The sequence below is a fragment of the Dipodomys merriami genome, unplaced genomic scaffold (assembly GCF_024711535.1).
Source record: "Dipodomys merriami isolate MVZ:Mamm:240054 unplaced genomic scaffold, mDipMer1.0.p SCAF_7, whole genome shotgun sequence".
In the NCBI taxonomy this organism is placed as follows: Eukaryota; Metazoa; Chordata; class Mammalia; order Rodentia; family Heteromyidae; genus Dipodomys; species Dipodomys merriami.
In genome coordinates this window covers 19,427,550-19,450,166 of record NW_027206290.1, presented here as the reverse complement: position 1 = coordinate 19,450,166, position 22,617 = coordinate 19,427,550, and the positions used below count along the sequence as shown (strand labels likewise).

Below are 22,617 nucleotides of genomic sequence, written 5' to 3'. Positions count from 1 at the left end.
GCCTAGAGTTCAAGCCCCACAACAGACAAAAAGATAAAATTGGGGGCTGGGAAGGTGGTTCAGTGATAGAGCGTTTGCCTTGCATGCATGAGGCCTTGGGTTCGATTTCTCAGACCACATAAGCAGAAAAAATCCGGAAGTAGTGCTGTGGCTCAAGCCGAATTGTTGAGAGACAGTGCCCAGGCCCAGAGTTCAGGCCCCATGACTGGCAAAAAATAAATAAATACATAAAAATAAAATAAAATTTACAAAGTTTTGTAAGTTACAATTTAAATATTTTTCACAATGGTCTTATTTTATACTCTTGGATTCTGGAAAAGAACTGGCAAAAAGGAACTGGCAGAAACCAGACTTTAGCCTCCATAAAACCTAAATGAGCCAATAGGCTTTACTTATCTAAAATACTCTCAAACAGGTTTTACTTCAAAATTTCCACATCTCCTCAGAGAAACAAGTTTAACTTCAGGGTTATTTAAGCAAAATTAATATTTTCAAAGAACCTAAATACCTTTTCTGCTTCTGTTGTCTCAAATTCTAGTTAGAAATAAGTTACTTCGGGCTAGGAAGGTAACTCAGTGGTAGAGTGCTTGCCTTGAATGCATGAGATCCTGGGATTGATTCCTCAGCACCACATAAGCAGAAAAAGCTGGAAGTGGTACTGTGGCTCAAGTGGTAGAGCTCTAGCCTTGAGCTGAAGAGCTTAGGGACAGAGCCCAAGCCCAGAGTTCAGGCCCCACACCAACCAAAAATATAAATAAATTACTTCACACTAATAGAATTAAAAACATCATTTGGATCATTGTTTAACCCAAATTATAATCCACCACTAAGCACATAATACTAACCCTTCTTTTAATTTATTTCACTTAAATGGAAATTTCAGTAATTATAATGAACTTATGTTTATTATATAAATTATAATATACTGAACTATCTAAGTTAGTGTTACATAAATATATAATAGCAATAACATTTGTAAAAATTTACTCAAAAATACTATTTTTTAAAGCAAAGTAAAACCTCAGAGAATATTCATTTTTTAAAAACTATTTACACTGGGAGAAATAAAGGAAGAGACGTCATTGTCCCCAAAAATGTATTCATTACCTGACTTATGAAGTGGTAGCCCTATGTATAACACTTAAAAGCAACAAAATTATTAAAACAACTATTTACCAACTCCAGGCATCAGTGGCTCACTCCTGTAATCCTAGCTGAGGAGGCTGACATATGAGGATCACGGTTCAAAGCCAGCCCGGGCAGGAAAGTCTGTGAAACTCTATCTCCAATAAACCACCAGAAAACCGGAAGTGGCACTATGGCTCAAGTGGTAGAACGCTAGCCTTGAGCTGAAGAGCTGAGGGACAGAGCTCAGGCCCCAGAGTTCAAGCCCCACAACCAACAACAACAAAAAGCACAAAGACACAAGTAACATACATAAGGAGGCCCATAGTAGACAATAGGCCAGTACAGACCTTCCTAGATCAAGAACTCAAGTCATTTGAAAAAAAGCCAGCCAGGGGCTGGGAAGGTGGCTCAGTGGTAGAGCGTTTACCTTACATGCCTGAGGCCCTGGGTTCGATTCCTCAGCACCACATAAGCAAAAAGAAAAAAGCCGGAAGTGGCACTGTGGCTCAAGTGGTAGAGCGCTAGCCTTGAGCTGAAGAGCTGAGGGACAGCACCCAGACCCAGAGTTCAGGCCCCACAACCGGACCCCCACCAAAAAAAAGAAAGAAAAAAAGCCAGCCATTTGCTATATAGCACTGATTTTCTGTATGTTCTTTGAACTCAAGTCAACACTGTGATACCTAAGGAAAGACATAAATCTATTTTTGCCTGATAAGGATTTATCTCCACTAACAACTGTCAGACAATAGGAAAAAGGTGATTGAACACTTTTTTTTTTTTCCTTTGTCGGTCGTGTGGCTTGAACTCTGGGCCTGGGAGCTGTCCCTCAGCTCTTCAGCTCAAGGCTAGCGCTCTACCACTTCTAGCTTTTTCTGTTTAATGTGGTGCTGAGGAATTGAACCCAGGATTTCATGCATGCTAGGCAAGCACTCTACCATTGAGCCACATTTCCAGCTCAGACTGAACACTTTTTAGAAATATAATTAACAATGCAGAATAATGACTTAGCAGGGATGTTTTAGTCCAAAAGTATATTTGCCCTATCTATAAAGATCATCTTTGAACATTCTGGACAAATGAGTTACTAAGCATCCCATCTTTATACTCATTTCTAATGTGGTTCAAAGCCAGTCTGGGCAGGAAGGTACCTGAGACTCTTTATCTCCAATTAGTGACCAGAAAACCAAATGTGGCACTGTGACTCAAAGTGGTAGAGCACCAGCCTTGAGCTGAAGAGCTCAGAGACAATGCCCATGTCCAGAGTTCAAGCCCCACAACCAAACAAAAAACAAAAAACAAACAAAAAAAAAAAGTCCAAGGATAGTACCCAGGCCCTGAGTTCAAGCCTCATAACTGATAGAAAAAGAAAATTCAAAGCCAATTTAGCAGAGGAATTTTGTTGAAAATGAGGTGGAAAGCCTAGCACTGGTGGCTCACACCTGTAATCCTAGCTACTCAGGAGGCTGAGATCTGAGAATCACAGTTCAAAGCCAGCCCTGACAGGAAAGTCCACAAGACACTTGCATCTAAAACACCAAATAGTCAAAAGCTGGGGTCTAGCTCAGGTGGTAGAGTGCTAGCCTTGAGCAAAAGAGTCAGGGACAGCTCCTAGGCTCTGAGTTCAAGCCCTAGAACCTCGGCCCCCCTCCCCCCAGTCTACCCCCTTCTCTCCCTCCTCTGTATATATACAAAACACACATGTAGAAAGAGAAAAAAAGTGAGAAATGGTTAATTTGTACTCTTACTCTAATTTTTTTAAAAAAATATTAGAGAATGTTTATTTTATTTCATACTCCACTATAGTACTTTAAAAAGTGTTACCATTAAATTTTAGATCTTTTTTTCTCTTACTCTAATTTTAAATATAAAGACAGCATATAATCTAGCCATTACTGTATGACATCTGGATATTAAAACTTAAAATTGCAAAAACTGTACTTGCTCTCATTTACCTATTTAATAGTTGAAGATTTCTCCCATGTAAAGACTTTGACTCAGACATTTGGCTTCCTAATGTTGTAGAAGAAAACCTTAAGGATCAGAAAAATTGCTAAAGTTTTTATCTTCCTGATAAAGGAATATGGCTGATTAACTGCCACAAAAACAAATCAACAATAACAAAAAAACCCAAACAACCACTAAAGTGGAGTTTGGGAGTACTGTACTCAAATATATTAAGAAAATTTCTCCATAAAAGCTTTTATTCTGGGAAGGAAAGAGGGGCAGAGTTTACTACTTCCCAGTGGGAGCATTTTATCTTCTTTTGCTGTTATGTCTAGAACTCTAGAACCACATCACAAACATCTGCTAGCTCTGCAGATCATGCCCCAGTGGAATTCAATGAAATAACCAGTTCTATCTCCAATACAGACAAATAGAAATCTTCTGTATACATGGTTGGAACTAAATAAGAATATTTGGAATACATTAAAGAGCATTCACCATGTGCACATACATATGTGCTTACCCACTGAAACCAATGCAACCCAGGACCTTATGCTTTATGCTCTCACTGGCTTTTCTTGCTCACAGTTGGTACTCTCACTTGAGTCCTTCAGTCCAACATTCCCTAGGAAGATCTGACTTCATCACCCCTACATTAGAATTTATACAACCGTCGGGCAAGGTGGTGTATGTCTATGATTCCAGTACTAGGGAAGTAGAGGAGGATCATTTGAGAACAGCTTGGGCAACAAACATAATGACAACTCATCGCAAAAGAAAAAGGATAGTGGCGCTGTGGCTCAAGTGGTAAGCGCTTGCTTGCCTTGAGTGAAGAGCTGAGGGACAGCAACCAGGCCCAGAGTTCAAGCCCCAAGACCAACAAAACAAACAAAAAAAAAAAAAAATCAAAAGAAAAAGGACTTATGCCGGGCTCACATCTGTAATCCTATCTACTCAGGAGGCTGAGATCTGAGGATGGCAGTTCAAAGCCAGCCTTGGCAGGAAAGGCCATGAGACTCTTTTCTCCAATAAACCACTAGAAAAAGTGGTGCTGTGGCTCAAGCAGTAGAACACTCGCCTTGAGCTGAAGAGTGCAGGGAAAGCACCCAGGCCCAGAGTTCAAGCCCCAGCCCAACAAAAGAAAAAAAAAAAAAAGGAAAGAAAGAAAGAAAGAAAAAGGATTTATGCAAGGAATTCAAAAGATTCATAGTCTGCTCTGGAGGTCTACTTAACAGTCTAAGAATCCATATTCATTATCTAGTACCAAAGTTTTTACAGAACTGTAATTGTTTTTAATTTAAAAATGGGATTAAATTAAGCAAGATGTAGGATGGGAATATGGCTTAGTGGCAGAGTGCTTGCCTAGCAAGCATGAAGCCTTGGGTTGGATTCCTCAGTATCACATAAACAGAAAAAGCCAGAAGAGGCGCTGTGGCTCAAGTGGTAGAGTGCTAGCCTTGAGCAAAAAGAAGCTCAGAGCCAGTGCCCAGGCCCTGAGTTCAAGCCCCAGGACTGGCAAAAAAGAAAAAAGAATTACCGCCCCCCCCCCCCAAATCAAGATATATTATCTTTTCTTTCTGGAGTTTGGGGACAAAAGTTCTACCACTTGAGCCATAGCTCCATTCCAGATTTTTGGTAGTTAGAAATGAAGTCTCACAGGCTTTCCAAGCTGTCTCTGAAACACAATCCTCAAATCTCACCCTCCCTTTGTACCAAGGATTACCTAGGTGCACAGCTTAGGGGCCAAGCTTTTTATTAAAAGAGAGAGAAAAAAAAAAAAGATAGGATAGGATAGGATAGGATAGGATAGGATAGGATAGGATAGGATAGGATAGGATAGGATAGGATAGGATAGGATAGGATAGGATAGGATAGGGGAAGGAAGGGGAAGGGGAAGGGGAAGGGGAAGGGGAAGGGGAAAGGAAAGGGGAAAGGAAAGGGAAAGAGAGAAAAGATAAAAGACGAGAAGATAGAAGAAGAGAAAAGAAAAAAGAAGAAAAGAAGGGCCAGGTAACTGTAGCTCATGCCTATAATCCTAGCTACTCACAGGAAGCTAAAATCTGAGGATCACAGTTCAAAGCCAACCCCAAAGCCAACCCCAGGCAGGAAAGTCCATGAGACACTTATCTTCAATTAACCACCAGAAAACCAGAAGTGGCACTGTGGCTCAAGGGGTAGAATGCTAGCCTTGAGCTGAAGAGCTGAGGGACAGAGCCCATGCCCTGAGGTTCAAGCCCCATGACTAACAAAAAATAAATAAATAAATAAAAATGAAGAAAAAAAAGAAAAGTAAAAAAAAAAAATTTTTAAAAGGAAATCTCAGCCAGGTGCCGGTGGCTCACACCTGTAATCCTATCTACTCAGGAGGCTGAGATCTGAGGATCACCGGGAAACTCTTATCTCCAATAAACCACCAGAAAACTGGAAGTGGCTCGTTGTAGCTCAAGTGATAGAGCACTAGCCTTGAGCTGAAGAGCTGAGGGACAACACTTAGGCCCAGAGTTCAAGCCCCACGACCGACCAAAAAAATTAAAAAAAAAAAAAAAAGGAAATCCCTTATTTGAAATCTGACAACTATTTAGGAAAAAAGATGTAGAGGTCAGGCACCATGGCTCATGCCCATAATGCTTACTACTTAGGTGGCTGTGATATGAGGGGTCAAGGTTCAATATAGGGATTGAGGTTTCACACCATCCTGGGCAAATAAATCCAAGAGACAGGGCTGGGAAGGAGACTCAGTGGTAGAGTGTTTGTCTTGCATGCATGAGGCCCTGGGTTCAATTCCTTAGTACCACATAAGCAGGAAAGGCTGGAAGTGGCGCTGTACCTCCAATGGTAGAGCGCTAGCTGAAGAGCTGATGAACAGCACCCAAGCCAAGGGTTCAGGTCCCACAACCAACCAAAAAATTAAAAAAAAAAAAAAAAATCCAAGAGACACTTATCTCCAAATAACCAGCAAAAAAGCAGAGCAGGAACAAGGCACACACATGAATAAATATACAAGTGCACACACGCACAGGGAAAGGGAAAAGGAAAGGGAAGGAAAAGAGCTAAGTTAAATGTGAATTCTAATGTTTAGGCCCACAGGTACTGAGACAAAATATCTTACAAATACGAAGTGTACAAGCTGCCTAGGTGTTATTTTTTAAGACCATCAAAAATGGGCATGCAATACTTATGACATGGAGAACAAAGCAAAATAAAAGCATGTTTTTTAAAAAAATCACCTCAATAGAAATAGTATTGGAAAATCCTTACCTCTGAAGCTAAATAAAAGCAGTTAAATGCTGTACCAGTGTGTATTTTCAATTGAATACAGAAGCAAAACTCATTAGCTCTTTAAAAAATACACACATTTAATGTTGGTCTGTTTTAATTCTAAGTAAAGCAATTCCAAAAATACAAACTGAACATCAGAGCCATGTGAGCCACCATGATAAAATAAACAAACATTCACAACAATTACGTCTAAAGACAATTCAGCTTGATAAATCATCTTCCAAGTATGTTTAAAGAGAGAGCTACTAAAAATACTGCTGGTGTTCAGTTAGAATTAAAGGACTCAGGGAAAATGAAAGAATATGATACAGATGGAGTGAATAGGGTTACACGGGATTTACATTTTCCATTACCCCTAGATATAAACAAACATTCAAAAATCAACACAAACTCTGTGTGTTATTCAAAATATTGCAGCTGCAGGAAAGGCAACTTTAAATTAATAGCTAGGGGAAAATCAAGTTTTGGTGGAGGTAAACAGAAGTGACAGTTTTCATGTAGCACTTTTGTAAAGCTCATCTGTACCTGGTCAGCCAGGAACCAAATGCAGGACGGCGACGTTCTCTGCTTCTTTTGGCTATAATGTGACAAGAAAAAGTCATCTTTTGAAGATGTTTAAGGAAATAAAGCAACTTTCTTTATAGACAATCAAATAATCAATTAATGGAATAAATAAGTACTAAACCACATTTTTACCACTCTGTCATCACTACTCTTTACATATTTTTCATTTTGGCAGCAAATTCCCCCCAAATCTTAGCCTAAAGTCCACCAATCACTTTTAAAAGTAAAATTAATAGCCACCAAAATAAGAATATTCTTCTGTTTACTCTTTGGCTAAGAAAGAAAACAAACAAAACAAAAAGAAACAGGACAATTCTAACACTGGTGATAAAAGAAAACTGGTCTTTTTACATGTAAAATAAAGTTATCAATTTAAATCTTGGTACATTTTATAAAAACAAGAGGTAATGTTGTAATAAAACAGCAGCAGCCTCAGCTGGCAACACACTGTTTGTTAACCCTGTGCAATAAAATACTTTGTTCACACTACACTTATTCAGACATGACTAACAGTTACTACAGACGTTTCAGAAATCCCCGTGGGACTCCTATAGACTTACTGTTCAAACTGAGAGACATTTACAATCATAATGTGCCATGAAAACTTGAAAATGTTACTTCTAGTAGGAAATAATGTCGATGTTACTTTAACTCGTTTCAGGTACTGAACAGCTGAGTCACAAGGACTCACAGTGAAAGCATTCTAGAAGCCCAGAACACTGGTGTTCAAACCTTCTAAGACTTGTTTGACACATTTCTCTTCATACATAGCAAGCAACAGCACCCAATGAAAGCCTGAGAAGAAATGCTGCTGTGTAAATACTGCAACTATTCCTGAAAAAAGAATTATGGGATTATATACTCCAAAGCTGCCAATTCCCATAATTTGTATTGCATAGGTCACATAATCACACACATATATATACACGGCCGTGTATATATATGTACATGCAAAGAATATATTAAGACGACAATGAAGTCTAGTCACAGAGCAATTTACAGGCTCAATATATTTTTTACACTTTGCTTGAAAGAAAATTTCAATTATCTTACAGTCTTTCGGTAGGCATTATATACACTGCACTTTATGAAATCTAAAAGGTAATGAAATAAATTTTTCCAACATTCTGGTAACAAAACAGACAATGTTCCTCCAAGTACTTGTGCTATCTACATGATCTGTTTGCTGTGATAACCACTAATCACAAAAACTGACTCAATGAATTAGAGAAATTATCTAATACCATGCATGTGTTGGAATCATATTTAATATCCTATCCTAGCAACATTCTACAAATCTGAAGATTTAAAAAATTAAGTCTCTGTTCTGATTTTTAAAAGATATCTTTTTATGACAATATCCATAACAGTGACAAGTACATGTTAAGGCTAGTATCATCTCCTCCGTGATGTTTTTTTTTTTTTTTTTGGTTTTGTTTTGTTTTATTAAGAAAGATAGCAAAAACCAGACTCCTTTAGGGCTCTAAATAGTACCTACAGAAACTGAGAGTGCAGTGAACATAATGTTCAGTCCTACAGTCAGGATGCAGTTGCTCCTTCCCACTCCACAAGATACTGCACCTTTCCATCAAGTGTCACCCGACGAGCCAAAACTCGGTATTTTTCGCCACATGCTATTCTACCTGCAGCACCAAAATAACTAGTAATGGAGTTTTTCAGATGATTGAGTTGTAACTCCTGATCTGCTAAGTTATTCAGAATCTCTGTGTTGAGTTCCTCAAATTGATAATCTTCTTTGCCTTCATCATCTTTTACAATTTCTGAGTTCTGCGTCTGGAGTGCTCTTCTTGGAAGACGACCTCTTCTTCTACGCAAATGTGGTATTGCAGCAGGCCAAGATCTTCCTGTGCGAGTTCTTTTTCTGGAGTCAGTCAATCTACAGAAAAGACCATGATGATCTAAGAAGCTGATTTTTAAAACTCTAAATTCAAAATGCTTTCATTGGTGGGGGGGGAAGGATGGGAAGGGAAAACAAAGGAGGCAACAATGCTTTATAAGAAATGTACTCATTACTTTGCACATGTAATTGTAACCCCTCTGTACGATATTTTCATTAAAAAAAAAGGTAGGCAAAAAAAAATGCTTTCACTTACAAAAATATTCATATATCCGCTCTCCCTTCTCTTTTCTAGCTCTCTCTCTGCTCTTTTCTAGCTCTTTCTCAGCTATTTCCTTCTCTTTCCCAGCTCTCTTCTCTTTCCTAGCTCTCTTTCCTACCTTTCCCAGATACTCTCTTTTCTAGCTCTTTTCTCTCTTTTCTAGCTCTCTTTCTCTCTCTCTTTCCCAGTTTTCTCTTTCCCACCTCTTTCCCAGCTCTCCAGCTCTCTTTCCCAGGCCTTTCTCCACCATGTGGAAGACCAAGATGGCCTGGGGCCAGCAGATAAAGGGCTTAAAGTCAGGATAGGTGGGATTCCTCTGTGTTTTTTTTTTTCCTCTTTTTTCTTTTTGTTTTTCCCTTTTTGCTCTGAGGAATACCCACAGTTCTGACGGCCTTTTGCGGGGGAAAAAATATATATATATTCATATGTCCAATACAGTCTTATTTGAGAAATAAAACAACCTTTTTACTGCAAAGCACACCTACATAATAAAGACATCAAAAGGATTAATAGAATGCAAACTTCTAAAGAATTTACGAATTTTACTGTATATTCTAAAAGCAAAAATAGTCTGTTGACTGGGGCTGGGAAGGTGGCTCAGTGGTAGAGCACTTGCCTTGCATGCCTGAGGCCCTGGGTTCGATTCTTCAGCACCACATAAGCAAAAAGAAAAAAAAAAATAGTCTGTTGACTTAACAATGTGATGAGTCTATCATAGCAACTGCTTTTCAAAAAAATTCAAACTAGACCAGGAGCCAGTGGATTACACCTGTAATCCTACCTACTCTGGAGGCTGAGATCTGAGGATCGCAGTTCAAAGCCAGCCCAGGGAAGAAAAGTCTGTGAGACTCTTATCCAATTAACCACCAGAAAACCAGAAGTGGAGCTGTGGCTCAAGTGGTAGAGTGCTCCTCTTGAGCTGAAGAGCTGAGAGACAGTGCCCAGGCCCAGAGTTCAAGCCCCTCGACTGACCAAAAAAAAATTGAAACTATCCTCCCTCCCTTTTTTTTTTTTTAAAGGACTACAGGCATGAGCATGAAACTATCCATTTTAACTGCTAAAACTTATTCAGTCATTACAAGAACCTAAAAGAAAATTAAGGAAGAAAAGAAAAATAAAATACCTACCCATAATGCCTGGAAATGCTAGACGAGGTAGTTTCTTTTGCACTGGAAGCACCCGTGAAATCCACATCTGAGGTATTGGACGAGTGTGCAGTTCCCTCAGTCCTCCTGAGACAAAAGAATTTAAATGGTATAACAACTATATTACATAACAATAGAAAAACTAATTCCCTCAAAAAGAAAATTCCTAAGAAAGAAAATAATAGCTTTCTATTTACCCTATAGAACAAGGTAAATCCAACGTAGGGTTCTCAGAAATGGATTCTTTATCCTAGAAATAAAAATATATACTTAAGACATGGATCTACAATAACAGGAAGAAACACAAACTTCTCAGTAACTTCATACATCTTTACTCTCTTAGAAGATATGCCAAAAATTCCTCTTACCAAAGTTGGCTCAGCAGTCTTTTGAATCATTTTTCTTGTATATGGACCAGGAGGACGACCTACAGATTTTTTCTTTCCTTTTTTTTCTATTCCATTGCTAACTTCTCTAAAATGGAAAAACATTATGCATTAATCTCTCCATAAAAAGCGTAACTTTAAATATAATTACACACATGCAATTATATTTAAATATAATAACACATGTATTTTATTTTTATATTTTATATTAATGGTAACATGAAAATTACATTAAATAAGTTGGATTTATACATTTATTCAAGTGTGTAGTAGATAGTATATTCTAATTTAAACAAATAACATTTTCACTTGGGTATTATGAAAAGTTTAAGGAAAAATGGGCTCATGCTTGTAATCCTATCTACCTAGGAGGCAATCTGAGGTTTAGTTTGAAACCAACCCCGGCAGGAAAGTCCATGAGAATCTTATCTGCAATTAACTACCATTCTACCAAAGTGGTAGAGTGCTAGTCTTAAGACTAGCGCTGGTGGCTCACCCTTGTAATCCTCGCTACTCAAGAGGCTGAAATCTGAGGATCTTGAATCAAAGCCAGCCCGGGCAGGAAACTCCAAGAGCCTCATCTCCAATAAGCCACTAGAAAACCAGAAGTGGCGCTATGGCTCAAGTGGTAGAGCGCTCCCCTTGAGCTGAAGAGCTGAGGGATAGCACCCAAGCCCAGATTGTTCAAGCCTCACGACCAACCAAAAAGAAAAGAAAGAAAGAAAGAATAAAAGCCCAGGCCCTGAGTTCCAATACCAGGAATGGCAAGAAAAAGAAAAGGTTTAAGGGAAAAGGTTCTCCTTACTGTAATTCTGGAATTTACATGCAATGGAAATAAAGATTTAAAAAGCAGGAACAACTATACTGGATGGAATATTTTCATCTTTCTAATAGTTTAGTTAGGTTACTACATGGAGGATTTTTCAAGGATTTATTACTTAAAAATTAATTGACTATAAAATTACTTATTTACCTCATAGACATATCTGTTAAAATTACAGTATCTATTAATAGAAGCTGCCTTTAGAGATGTGTATTAACAAATTCCAGAGTGATTGTATCTATAAGAAAAAAAACAAGGCACTAGCAATGTGGCTTAGTGGTAGAGTGCTTGCCTAGCATGCATGAAGCGCTAGGTTCCATTCCTCAGTATCACATAAGCAGAAAAAGCTGGAAGTGGTGCTGTGGCTCAAGTTGTAGAGCACTAACCTGGAGCAAAGAAAGCTCAGGGACAGGGCCAAGACCCTGAGTTCAAGCCCCAGTATGGGAAGGGGGAAGGGGGAAGTGGGGGAGGGGGAGGAAAGGGAAAGGGAAAGGGAAAGGGAAAGAGAAAGAGAAAGAGAAAAGAGAAAGGGAGCAAGAAAGAAAATTAAACCAGAGTGGCAGAATGAAGGCGAAAGTTGTAAGGAATTCTTCATCCTGGGAGGGAGTCACTGATAAATCAAACTTAGAAAGAATTAGAAAAACATTTTTTAAACACAGCCAAATACATAGCACAGCAAAGGGAAAAAGTCCATTAACTTCTAATTGAAGGGAAGAAAAAAGAAGTAATTACAATATACCACACATCTATTCCATTTACTCCATCAACAAACAGCAACTCTAGAAAGGAGATATTAGGTAACAGGGATATGAAGGTATCCTATGCTGAAAGGAGGATGCATCAGATAGTTAGATAAATATGTATAGAATGTGTATAGTTGACAAATATGTATACATACAAGCTACTAAAATGGGAGAAAGGTACTATATAACAGGCTAGAAAGAGGTGAATGGAGATAACTGGGAAACCCCTATCCCTCTAGATGCGAAACTAAGGTCAGAGAATTAAAGTGCAAATATGAGGACGGAGAAAGTAGGAAAGAAAAAGGACCAGACGCATATAATCACAAGACTCAAGGATAAGAGGGATGCGATCTGCCTTTATTTGGCTGGGGGAGAGGGAGGTCCTGTTTAAACTTGGGGCCTGGACACTGTGTTTTGTTTTGGTGTTTATGCAGTCTCATGGACTCTCCTACAAAGTCAGGCTTTCAACTGCAATCCTCAGATCTCAGTCTAACACTTAAAAAGGACCACTATACTAAAAAACACTTCTCAAACTAAAAGGAGCAATCTATAAACACAGCCCAGAAGAAACTAAGAATAGACTAGATAACTGGACTCTTATCTAGTGGTATTAGATGGTAGAAGAGCTGCCGAGAATAGAGCATCCTATTAGAATCAAAGCAGTGAAACAAAAAGTTTCTGGCTTTTTTTTTAATTTGTGCAGGTCCTGAGGCTTGAAATCAAGGCCTGGGCACTGTCTCCTCCCCCCCTCCCCCCTCCCCAGCATAGTTGCCACTCTATCCCTTAGGCCACAGCTCTACTACTAGCTGTTCTGAGGTTGTGAGTGGTTAATTGGAGATTAGAGTTTCACAGACTTTCCTGCCTGGGCTGGAGCTAGCTTAGAACCACAAAATTCAGATCTCAGCATCCTAAATAGCTAGGATTACAGACATGAGCCATCAGTATCCAGCTCTTTGTAGAATTCTTTTCTCCTCTAATTTATAATAAAGACAATACTGGTACAGGATTACAGTGACAGAATTAGTAACAGGAATAGTTAACATTTCCTTCCTTTAGGGAAGAAACATTAAAATAATATTTATCTACTCTATTACATATTTCAAATGATTATGATATATTAGCAACACTTTGTCATCCTATTCCCTTAACTCTACAATTAACTTCTTTTTTTTTGGGGGGGGGTCGTGGGGCCTGAACTCTGGGCTTGGGCGCTGTCCCCGTGCTCTTCAGCTCAAGGCAAGTGCTCTACCTCCTGAGCCACAGCGCCACTTCCGGTTTTCTAGTGGTTTACTGGAGATAAGAGTCTCATAGACTTTCCTGCTGGGGCTGGTTTGAACCGTGATCCTCAGATCTCAGCCTCCTAAGTAGCTAGAATGACAGGCGTGAGCCACCAGAGCCCGGCTACAAATAACTACTCTATACCTTTTATTTACTTAAAAATTTTTTCTGTACTACTCAAGCTATTTTTTTAAGTTCATATTCCATTGAGAAAATATTCTCTTAAGATAGAAACTGCTGGGCACTGGCAGCTCACATCAGTAACCCTAACTATTCAGGAGGCTGAGAACTGAGGATTGGGATTTGAAACCAGCACAGGCAGAAAAGTCCCTGCCAGACTATTATTTCAAATTAACCACTGTGGAGTTGTGGCTTAAAGTGGTAGAGAACTAGCCTTGAGCAAAGAGCTCAGAGACAGGACCACCACCACAAAACAACAACAAAAAATTCAAATCATCATCCATCTGTAAAAATAACAATCACTAATCCCAGTACCCGCTGCAGCTTTCATTCACAATTTACCCTCCCTGCTTTCTTCCTCCTCAATCAGAATTCTTGAAAGTCATTTTCTCCTCCCTTCACTCATACACTCTTATTATTCTGAATATACCCATGTCCTTTCCATGTAGGAGAAGCCTACTTTTCACATTAAAGTGAGAAGCTGCCTCATTGAACAGCATTTCAATCCATTCCAATCTACCTTATATCTTTACTACTCCAAACAAATTATTTTTGTCCAGGCCAAATTTATTTGTCTAACAATTTTCTCTCATCTTTATCTATCTTTCAAAAACATCCTATACGTGTATATATATATATTTTTTTAATATACTATTTTTCTCTAAATACTCCCTTTCCTTTTGACTTTCATGACATCAAACTTTCCTGGTTTCATGGGGGGGAAGTGTGACTCAAGGGTTAGTGCACCAACCTGGAGTGAAAAAGCCAAGTGATTCAAGACCCTGGGTTCAGGACTGGCAAGAAAAAAGAAAAGAAAAAGCCAAGCAATGGTGGCTCATGCCTGTAATCCTATCTGCTCATGAGGATGAGATCTGAGGATCACATTTCAAAGCCAGTCTAGCCAGGAAAATCTGAGACTCCTATCTCAAATTAACCACCAGAAAACCAGAAGTGGCACTGTGGCTCAAGTGGTAAAGCGCTCACCTTGAACTGAAAGCTGAGAAACAGTGCCCAGGCCCAAGTACAAGTTTTTATTTTTTTATTTTACCACTTCCAAAAAAACTGGGGGAATAGCAGTATTGGGGTTTGAATCAGAGCCTTGGCCTTGCTAAGTTTAGGTCTTTTCTCAAATGAGGTCCTGTGTTTTTGCCAGGGCCAGTCTTAGATCAAGATCCTGATACTCATGGCTCTCCTACCTAGATGGGATTATAGGCATAAACCACTTGTTTGTTGGACAGAGGTCTTAAAACTTTCCCTGGGCTGGACTCCAATGGCAATCACCCAATCTCTTAATTTTTCTAGTAGCTGGAAACTACATGCATTCACCACCAATCTTGGCACTTCCAAATTTATAAATTATACTAGAACATTATTTTTGTTTTGTTTTGTGCCAGTTCTGGTGCTTGATTTCAGGGCCTGGGCACTGTCCCTGAGCTTCTTCTTTTTTTTTGTTTTTGTTTTGTTTTTGGTCCGGTCGTGAGGCCTGAACTCTGGGCCTACGCGCTGTCCCTCAGCTCTTCAGCTCAAGGCTAGCGCTCTACCACTTGAGCCACAGCGCCACTTCTGGCTTTTTTCATATGTGGTGCTGAGGAATCAAACCCAGGGCCTCTGGCATGCAAGGCAAGCGCTCTACCACTGAGCCACCTTCCCAGCCCCGTCCTTGAGCTTCTTCTGCTCAAGGCTAGCACTCTACCACTTGAGCCACAGCGTCACTTCTGGCTTTTTCTGTTTATGTAGTACTGAGGAATCCAACCCAGGGCTTCATGCATGCTAGGCAAGCTCTCTACCACTAAGCCACATTCCCAGCCCCCCAGGCTTGTCTTCTTCTCTTTCAACTTGTTCTGCAGATAGTTTCATTCACTCTCTTGGCTTTACCAATCAGTTTCTAAATTTACATTGCCTAGTTCATTTCCAGAAACTCCTTACTTATAAATCTATTCACCTATGTATTTTATATCATTCAAATAAGCATACACAACATCAAGTTCAACAAGCAGAAGCAGAAAAATGCTTCAATATCTTACAAAAAAAACAGGTGGGGATTATAAAAAATGACATTCCTAGAGGGGGGGACCAAGATGGCGACGGGGCAGTAGGGAAACGCCAGTTCTCTCCAACCAAAAAGAGAGTTCGAGTTCCAACGCTTAATCTCCCCAAGAGACCGACAACAACAAAAAGACGAACACTCAGAGAAAAACCAGAGGTGGAGAATAACAAAAAAAGAGAGGAAAAGAAGAATTTCAGAACAGAGAAAAGCGAAGACCCCTCCCCCAACCTTTACTGGCCGCGTGGCAGTGCGCCAAGCCGCCAGCCAGCTGGCCCGGCGGGGGCTGCGGGAGCCCCAGAGACACAGGGGGCCGCTTTCAGATCACCAGGTACCGGTTTGCAGAACAGCGGATCGCCAGGAACAGAGAAACCTACCAGCCGGGAGTCTCCACGAGGATCCCACCCCCACTCTCCACCGGAGCAGAGAGGCTCCATCCCGCCAAACAAAGGGACCTGTCGGCAGACCACCTGGCTGATCGCGAGGGGGTGGGGGGGCGCTCGGGCCCCAGAGGCACCGCGAAGAAGCTGCCTGAGCGTGGACACTTTTGACCCGACAGCTTCGACAGAGGCAGAGACAGAAAAGAATCACACAGAGCCACCACCGCCCAACCCAGCCTGCAACCATCCCAACTGAACTCGGATTGCAACAACAACTGACGACCTACACCACACAGAAACAACCAGCTCCAGGGTGAGTACCCCACAGGGGAAGTGTATCCCTCAAGGGAGACCAGAGCTGGAGGGAATCCCCAGACCCTGACCTAGACTCCCTACCCCAACACCCGGACCACAGGACCCACTAAAACTGGGAACTGTTTGAGAACTCCACCAGCCCGTGGAGCACACTCAGCTGGCCAGGCTAGAGCAAGAGCGCCCCTGGAAGGGAGCTTAAATGCCCAAGCCAGGAACAGCGCCCCTGGGTCAAGACTACCAACAGTAGAAGAAATTTGAACTGTGTCCCCCAGGCTGCATAACCTAGGTGGTATACACATCAGAACAGGCCTAACGAGCGCGCTCCAGGCTGGGGCCTGGTTGGGCCGGAACCAGGCCCGGGGATCCGGCGCCTGAACAACACAACCAACTCCTCCCAACTGAAGTAAAAAGCTGAGCATTCGCCTCAACAGAGGGGAGAAAACCAGGAAACAACACTCCCCAGGAAGCACGCCTGTGACAACAAAAGACCTGGAGACCCAGGACAAGAGAAGCCCAAACCCCACCAAAACTCCACCCATATACCCTAGACTGGGAATTGGGCAACACAGGCTGCCAGCACCTGATAGTAAGCAGGAGCTCAGACTGTTAAGGCGGCTCAGCAATAGAGTGATAGTCTTGGATGTATGAGCCCTGGATCTGATTCCTCAGCATCACAAAAGCAAAAAGGGTCAGAAGTGGTGCTGTGGCTCCAATGGTAGGGTGCCAGCCTTGAGCTGAAAAGCTGAGGGACAGCACCCAAACCTAGAGTTAAGCCCGCAACCAGCCCAAAACGAACAAACAAAAACACATCAGGAGCCCATAGCAGACTCCAGTATTTGGGAGAGTGCATCCAGAGCATCTGATCTTCACAAGAGCACCCGTAGGAGCAAACACAAGCAGTCTAGGCTGCTCAACCCTTCCAAAGGCGGGAACTGCCAGCAATCTACAGCAGAGAGCTGAGAATCCTAAGTAAGTCAGAATAGCAGCTGGAAATAGGCTCCCAACAGAACCCAGATCAGGCACAGACTCTCTCTACCAATACAGAATCAGCAACCAAGCAAAGACAGACACACCAAAACAAAATTGCAGAGCAGTCTCCTGAACCTCCATGCGAAAATCACAGAGAAAAATCACAAGGTTTACCACCACCCAGGACAGCAAGCTCACCTCAAAAGCCAGCAGCCACGCAGGGGAGAGCCCCAGTGGGAGCAAAGCAGGAATGGAAGACAAAAGCTACATCCAAGGGTTGCTGGAGGCAATGACTCAAGAAATAAAGTGAGAAATTGATCAGAAATTGAAAGAGCACAAGGATGAACTATCCAAAGAGATACAGGGTATCAAACAAGAGATGCATGCAAAAATAGAAGCTGCACAAACCTCAGTAAGAAGTGAGATAAATGCCAAATTAGAGGTAATGCATACCTCATTGATAGGTGAGATCAGTACTCTGAGAACCAACATTGAATCCATAAAGGGATCCATTTCCTCCATGCAAACCACAATAGAAGCCACTGTCAACAGAGTGAATGAAATGGAAGGTAGAGTGTCAGATACAGAAGACAGAATACACCAACTGGACCAAAAAGTGACATATGGAAAAATCACTCAAATTAAACCAAAGGGAAATTCAAGAGCAAGCAGATAATGCTAAAAAATTTAACCTTCGCATAATTGGAGTGGACGAAGGTGAGGAATTCCAGAGCAAGGGAATGCAACACCTATTTAACAATATAATCAATGAAAATTTTCCCCACCTCAAAAACGACCATCTTAACTACATCACAAAAGCTTATCGAACACCCAACAAGCAAGACCCCAGGAGAAACACTTCTAGACACATTATAGTAAAAATGATAGATATGAATAATAAGGAAACAATCCTGCATGCAGCAAAAATGAAGAACGAGCTATACTACAACGGGAAAAAAATAAGAATCACTGCAGATCTCTCCACACAAACAATGAATGCAAGAAAAGCCTGGGAAAGCACCATACGAGCCCTTAGAGCCAATAACTGCCAACCCAGACTGATATACCCGGCAAAGCTAGCATTCACATTCGATGGAGAACTGAAAACTTTTAATAGCAAAGAAAAACTAAATGAATACATAAACATTAAGCCAGCATTACAAAGAATTCTAAGAGGGGGGACACAACCTGAAGAAAGCAACCAGGAACTGGGGCCTGCCCCAAACAGGCGTTACTCAAAGTCTAACTGAGCAAGCACAGGAGGAAAGGAAAGAAGAAAAACTTAGGAAACGGAATGGCAGGGACAACAATGCATCTCTCTATACTTTCTCTTAATATAAATGGGCTGAATTCGCCAATTAAAAGAAAATGAACTGAGGACTGGATCAGAAAACAAGACCCATCCATCTGTTGCCTTCAGGAGACCCACCTCTCAGCCAAACATACAAACAAACTTAGAGTGAAGGGGTGGAAAAGGATCTACCAATCAAACGCCCCCAGTAAGAAAGCAGGTGTAGCTATCCTGATATCTGACAAAATAAACTTTTCATTAAAATCAGTACAGAAAGACAAGGACGGACACTACATATTAATAAAGGGAACAATCCAAGAGGAGGATATAACCACCATCAACTTATATGCCCCAAATATTGGTGCACCCAGATATGTCAAACAAATGCTCTCAAACTTACAGAATAAAATAGATCCCAATACGATACTACTAGGAGACTTTAACACACCACTCTCACCAAAGGACAGGTCTACCAACCAGAGGATTGGCAAAGAAGCTACCGAATTAAGAGAGGCCATACTCCAAGCGGAATTAACTGACATCTACCGAGTATTTCACCCTAAAACAACACAGTACACATTCTTCTCAGCAGCTCACGGAACTTTCTCCAAAATAGACCATATCATAGTTCATGCAAGGAACTTAAGCAAATACAAAGGGATCGACATAATCCCCTGTATCCTATCTGACCACAGTGGAATCAAGCTAGCTCTCAATAACAAAGCATACCACAGAAATTTCTCTAATACATGGAAATTGAACAGCACACTCCTTAACAATGCCTGGATAACAGAAGAGATCAGAGAAGAAATAAAGCATTTCCTACAACTCAATGAAATTGAAAACACCTCACAAAGAAACTTGTGGGACACAGCAAAAGCAGTCCTGAGGGGCAAATTTATTGCCCTCAGTGCCCACATCAAGAGAATGGAGACAGACCAAGTAAATAATCTCATGTTGCAATTAAAACAGCTAGAAAAACAAGAAAAAATGGGACCTAAAGCTACTAGACGAAGCCAGATAACCAAATCAAAAGCAGAGATTAACCAATTAGAAAATCAGAAAACCATAACCAAAATAAACCAAACAAAAAGCTGGTTCTTTGAAAAAATAAACAAAATTGATGGCCCATTGGCTAGATTAATTAAAAAAAGAAGAGAGGAAACCCATATTAATAGGATTAGGGATGCCACGGGAAACATCACCACACGTACCCAAGATATCCAAACAATTCTAACAGACTACTTTCAAAAGCTATACTCTCTAAAGGAAGAAAATGGGGCAGAAATGGATGCATTTTTAGAGAAATACAAGTTGCCCAAACTGAGCAAAGAAGAAGTTAACCAATTAAATAAGCCAATATCCTATAATGAGATACAGGAAGCTATCAAAAGTCTTCCAACAAAAAAAAGCCCAGGACCAGATGGATTCACAGCAGAATTCTATAAGACCTTTAAACAAGAACTAATACCCATACTCCTCCAGCTCTTCAGAGAAACAGAGAAGGAGGGAGCTATCCCAAACTCATTCTACGAAGCCAATATCACACTCATCCCCAAACCAGGCAAAGACCCAACCAAAAAGGAGAATTACAGGCCAATCTCCTTGATGAACACAGATGCAAAGATCCTTAACAAGATTCTAGCTAACAGAATCCAGAAACACATAAAAAAAATAATTCACTATGACCAGGTAGGCTTCATCCCAGAGACACAGGGATGGTTTGACATACGTAAGTCAATAAACGTAATCCAACATATCAACAGAGCCAAGATCAAGAATCACATGATTATCACCACAGATGCAGAAAAGGCCTTTGACAAAATTCAACATTCATTCATGCTAAAAGCTCTGGAGAAAATAGGAATAGAAGGAACATTTCTAAGAACAATAAAAGCCATTTATGACAGACCAATAGCCAATATTATACTTAATGGGGAAAAGCTACAACCAATTCTCCTAAAATCAGGAACAAGGCAAGGATGCCCACTGTCTCCACTCCTCTTCAATATAGTCCTAGAACCCTTAGCCAGGGCAATAAGGCAAGAAAAAGACATTAAAGGGATCCGCATAGGGAAAGAAGAAGTTAAACTATCCCTTTTTGCAGATGACATGATACTATACCTCCACGATCCCAAAAACTCCATCCCCAAACTCTTAGAAATCATAAATCACTTCGGCAAAATAGCAGGATACAAAATAAACCCACAAAAATCAGTTGCCTTCCTATACACTGATAATGTACAGGAAGAGAGGGAAATAAAGGAAGCAACCCCATTCACAATAACCTCCCCAAAAATAAAATATTTAGGAATTAACCTAACCAAAGATGTAAAAGAACTATTTAATGAGAACTATAAAAAGTTAAAGAAAGAAATTGCAGAAGACACTAGGAAATGGAAAGACCTCCCATGCTCCTGGATAGGCCGACTTAATATAGTAAAGATGGTAATACTTCCAAAACTAATATACAAATTCAACGCAATTCCTATTAAAATCCCAATGACGTACATCACTGAAATACAGAAAACAGTCCAAAAATTCATATGGAACAACAAAAGACCTAGAATAGCCAAAACAATTCTAGGGGATAAAGACAATATGGGAGGGCTATCCATGCCGAACTTCAAACTCTACTACAGAGCTATAATAACAAAGACAGCATGGTACTGGCACAAAAACAGACCCGAAGACCAATGGAACAGAATAGAAGATCCAGAAATAAATCCACAGGCCTACAGCCAGCTGATATTCAACAAAGGAGCCAAAGACATACAATGGAAGAAACACAGCCTCTTCAACCGCTGGTGCTGGGAAAACTGGGCAGCCACATGCAGAAAACTAAAAGTGGACCCCAGCCTATCACCATGCACCAACATCAACTCAAAATGGATTAAAGACCTTAACATTAAACCTGAATCTCTGAAACTACTGCAGGACAGAGTAGGAGAGACACTTGAACTAATAGGCACAGGAAGGAACTTCCTGAACAGAGTCCCAGGGTCACAACAAGTTGGAGAGAGACTCAACAAATGGGACTACCTTAAAATAAAAAGCTTCTGCACAGATAAAGCTATCACAACCAATCTAGAAAGACAACCAACTAATTGGGAAAAAATATTTACCAGCAATATATCAGACAAGGGGTTAACATCCTGTATATACAGGGAACTCAAGAAACTAATCCCTCCCAAACCTAACAAACCAATTACTAAATGGGCAAGGGAACTAAAGAGGGACTTCTCAAATGAAGCAATAAAAATGGCAAAGAAACACATGAGGAAATGTTCATCATCCCTGGTGGTGAAGGAAATGCAAATAAAGACAACCCTGAGATACCACCTTACCCCAGTCAGAATGTCCCACATCCACAAATCAGCCAACGACAAATGCTGGAGGGGATGTGGAGAACGAGGAACGCTATTACACTGCTGGTGGGAATGTACACTACTTATACAACCACTTTGGAAAGCAGTCTGGAGGGTCCTTAGAAAGCTAAAGATTGACCCCCCTTACGACCCAGTCATACCACTTCTAGGCATCTACCCTGAACAACAGGAACCAATATACAAGGACACGTGCACCTCCATGTTTATTGCAGCACTGTTTGCAATAGCTAGGATATGGAAACAACCCAGATGCCCCACCACAGATGAATGGATCCAAAAATTGTGGTATCTATACACAATGGAATATTATGCAGCCATTAGAAATGACAAAATAATGGCATTTGCAGGGAAATGGTTGGAGCTAGAAGGAATCATGTTGAGCGAGGTATGCCAAGAACGAAGAGACAAACAGTACATGGTCTCCCTGATAAGTGGATGCTAAATCCAAAATGTTAGGTGATATGACAAAACTAACAGGACTTAAGAAACAAAGAACTCCCACTCATCTGGTTGAACCACTACCAAATATCCCCATGCTGCTGATCACATATATGGTATATAACATGTGAGCACCATTATATATTACAGACTGTGATAGACAATTTGCTCCAGGAAAGTTAGAATGAACTTGTGACTTTA

At 40.6% G+C, this 22,617-nt stretch overlaps 1 protein-coding gene across 8 annotated transcripts in view; it reads right to left on the bottom strand.

Moving 5' to 3' along the window:
- Mtf2 (metal response element binding transcription factor 2) overlaps positions 1-22,617 on the bottom strand; it is an 86,523-nt gene that overhangs the window by 18,672 nt on the left and 45,234 nt on the right. For 4 of the 8 annotated variants that reach the window (XM_070007677.1, XM_070007680.1, XM_070007683.1 and 1 more), the window contains 5 exons: positions 10,549-10,654; positions 10,378-10,430; positions 10,163-10,267; positions 8,497-8,812; positions 6,415-6,928 (listed from right to left, as the gene is read on the bottom strand). In XM_070007677.1, the coding sequence (XP_069863778.1) occupies positions 6,881-6,928; positions 8,497-8,812; positions 10,163-10,267; positions 10,378-10,430; positions 10,549-10,654 (628 nt within the window). In that variant the 3' untranslated portion in view covers positions 6,415-6,880. Of the gene's footprint in view, positions 1-6,414; positions 8,813-10,162; positions 10,268-10,377; positions 10,431-10,548; positions 10,655-22,617 lie in introns of those variants that run through there. The other 4 variants (XM_070007681.1, XM_070007679.1, XM_070007678.1 and 1 more) reach the window with 3 other exon arrangements.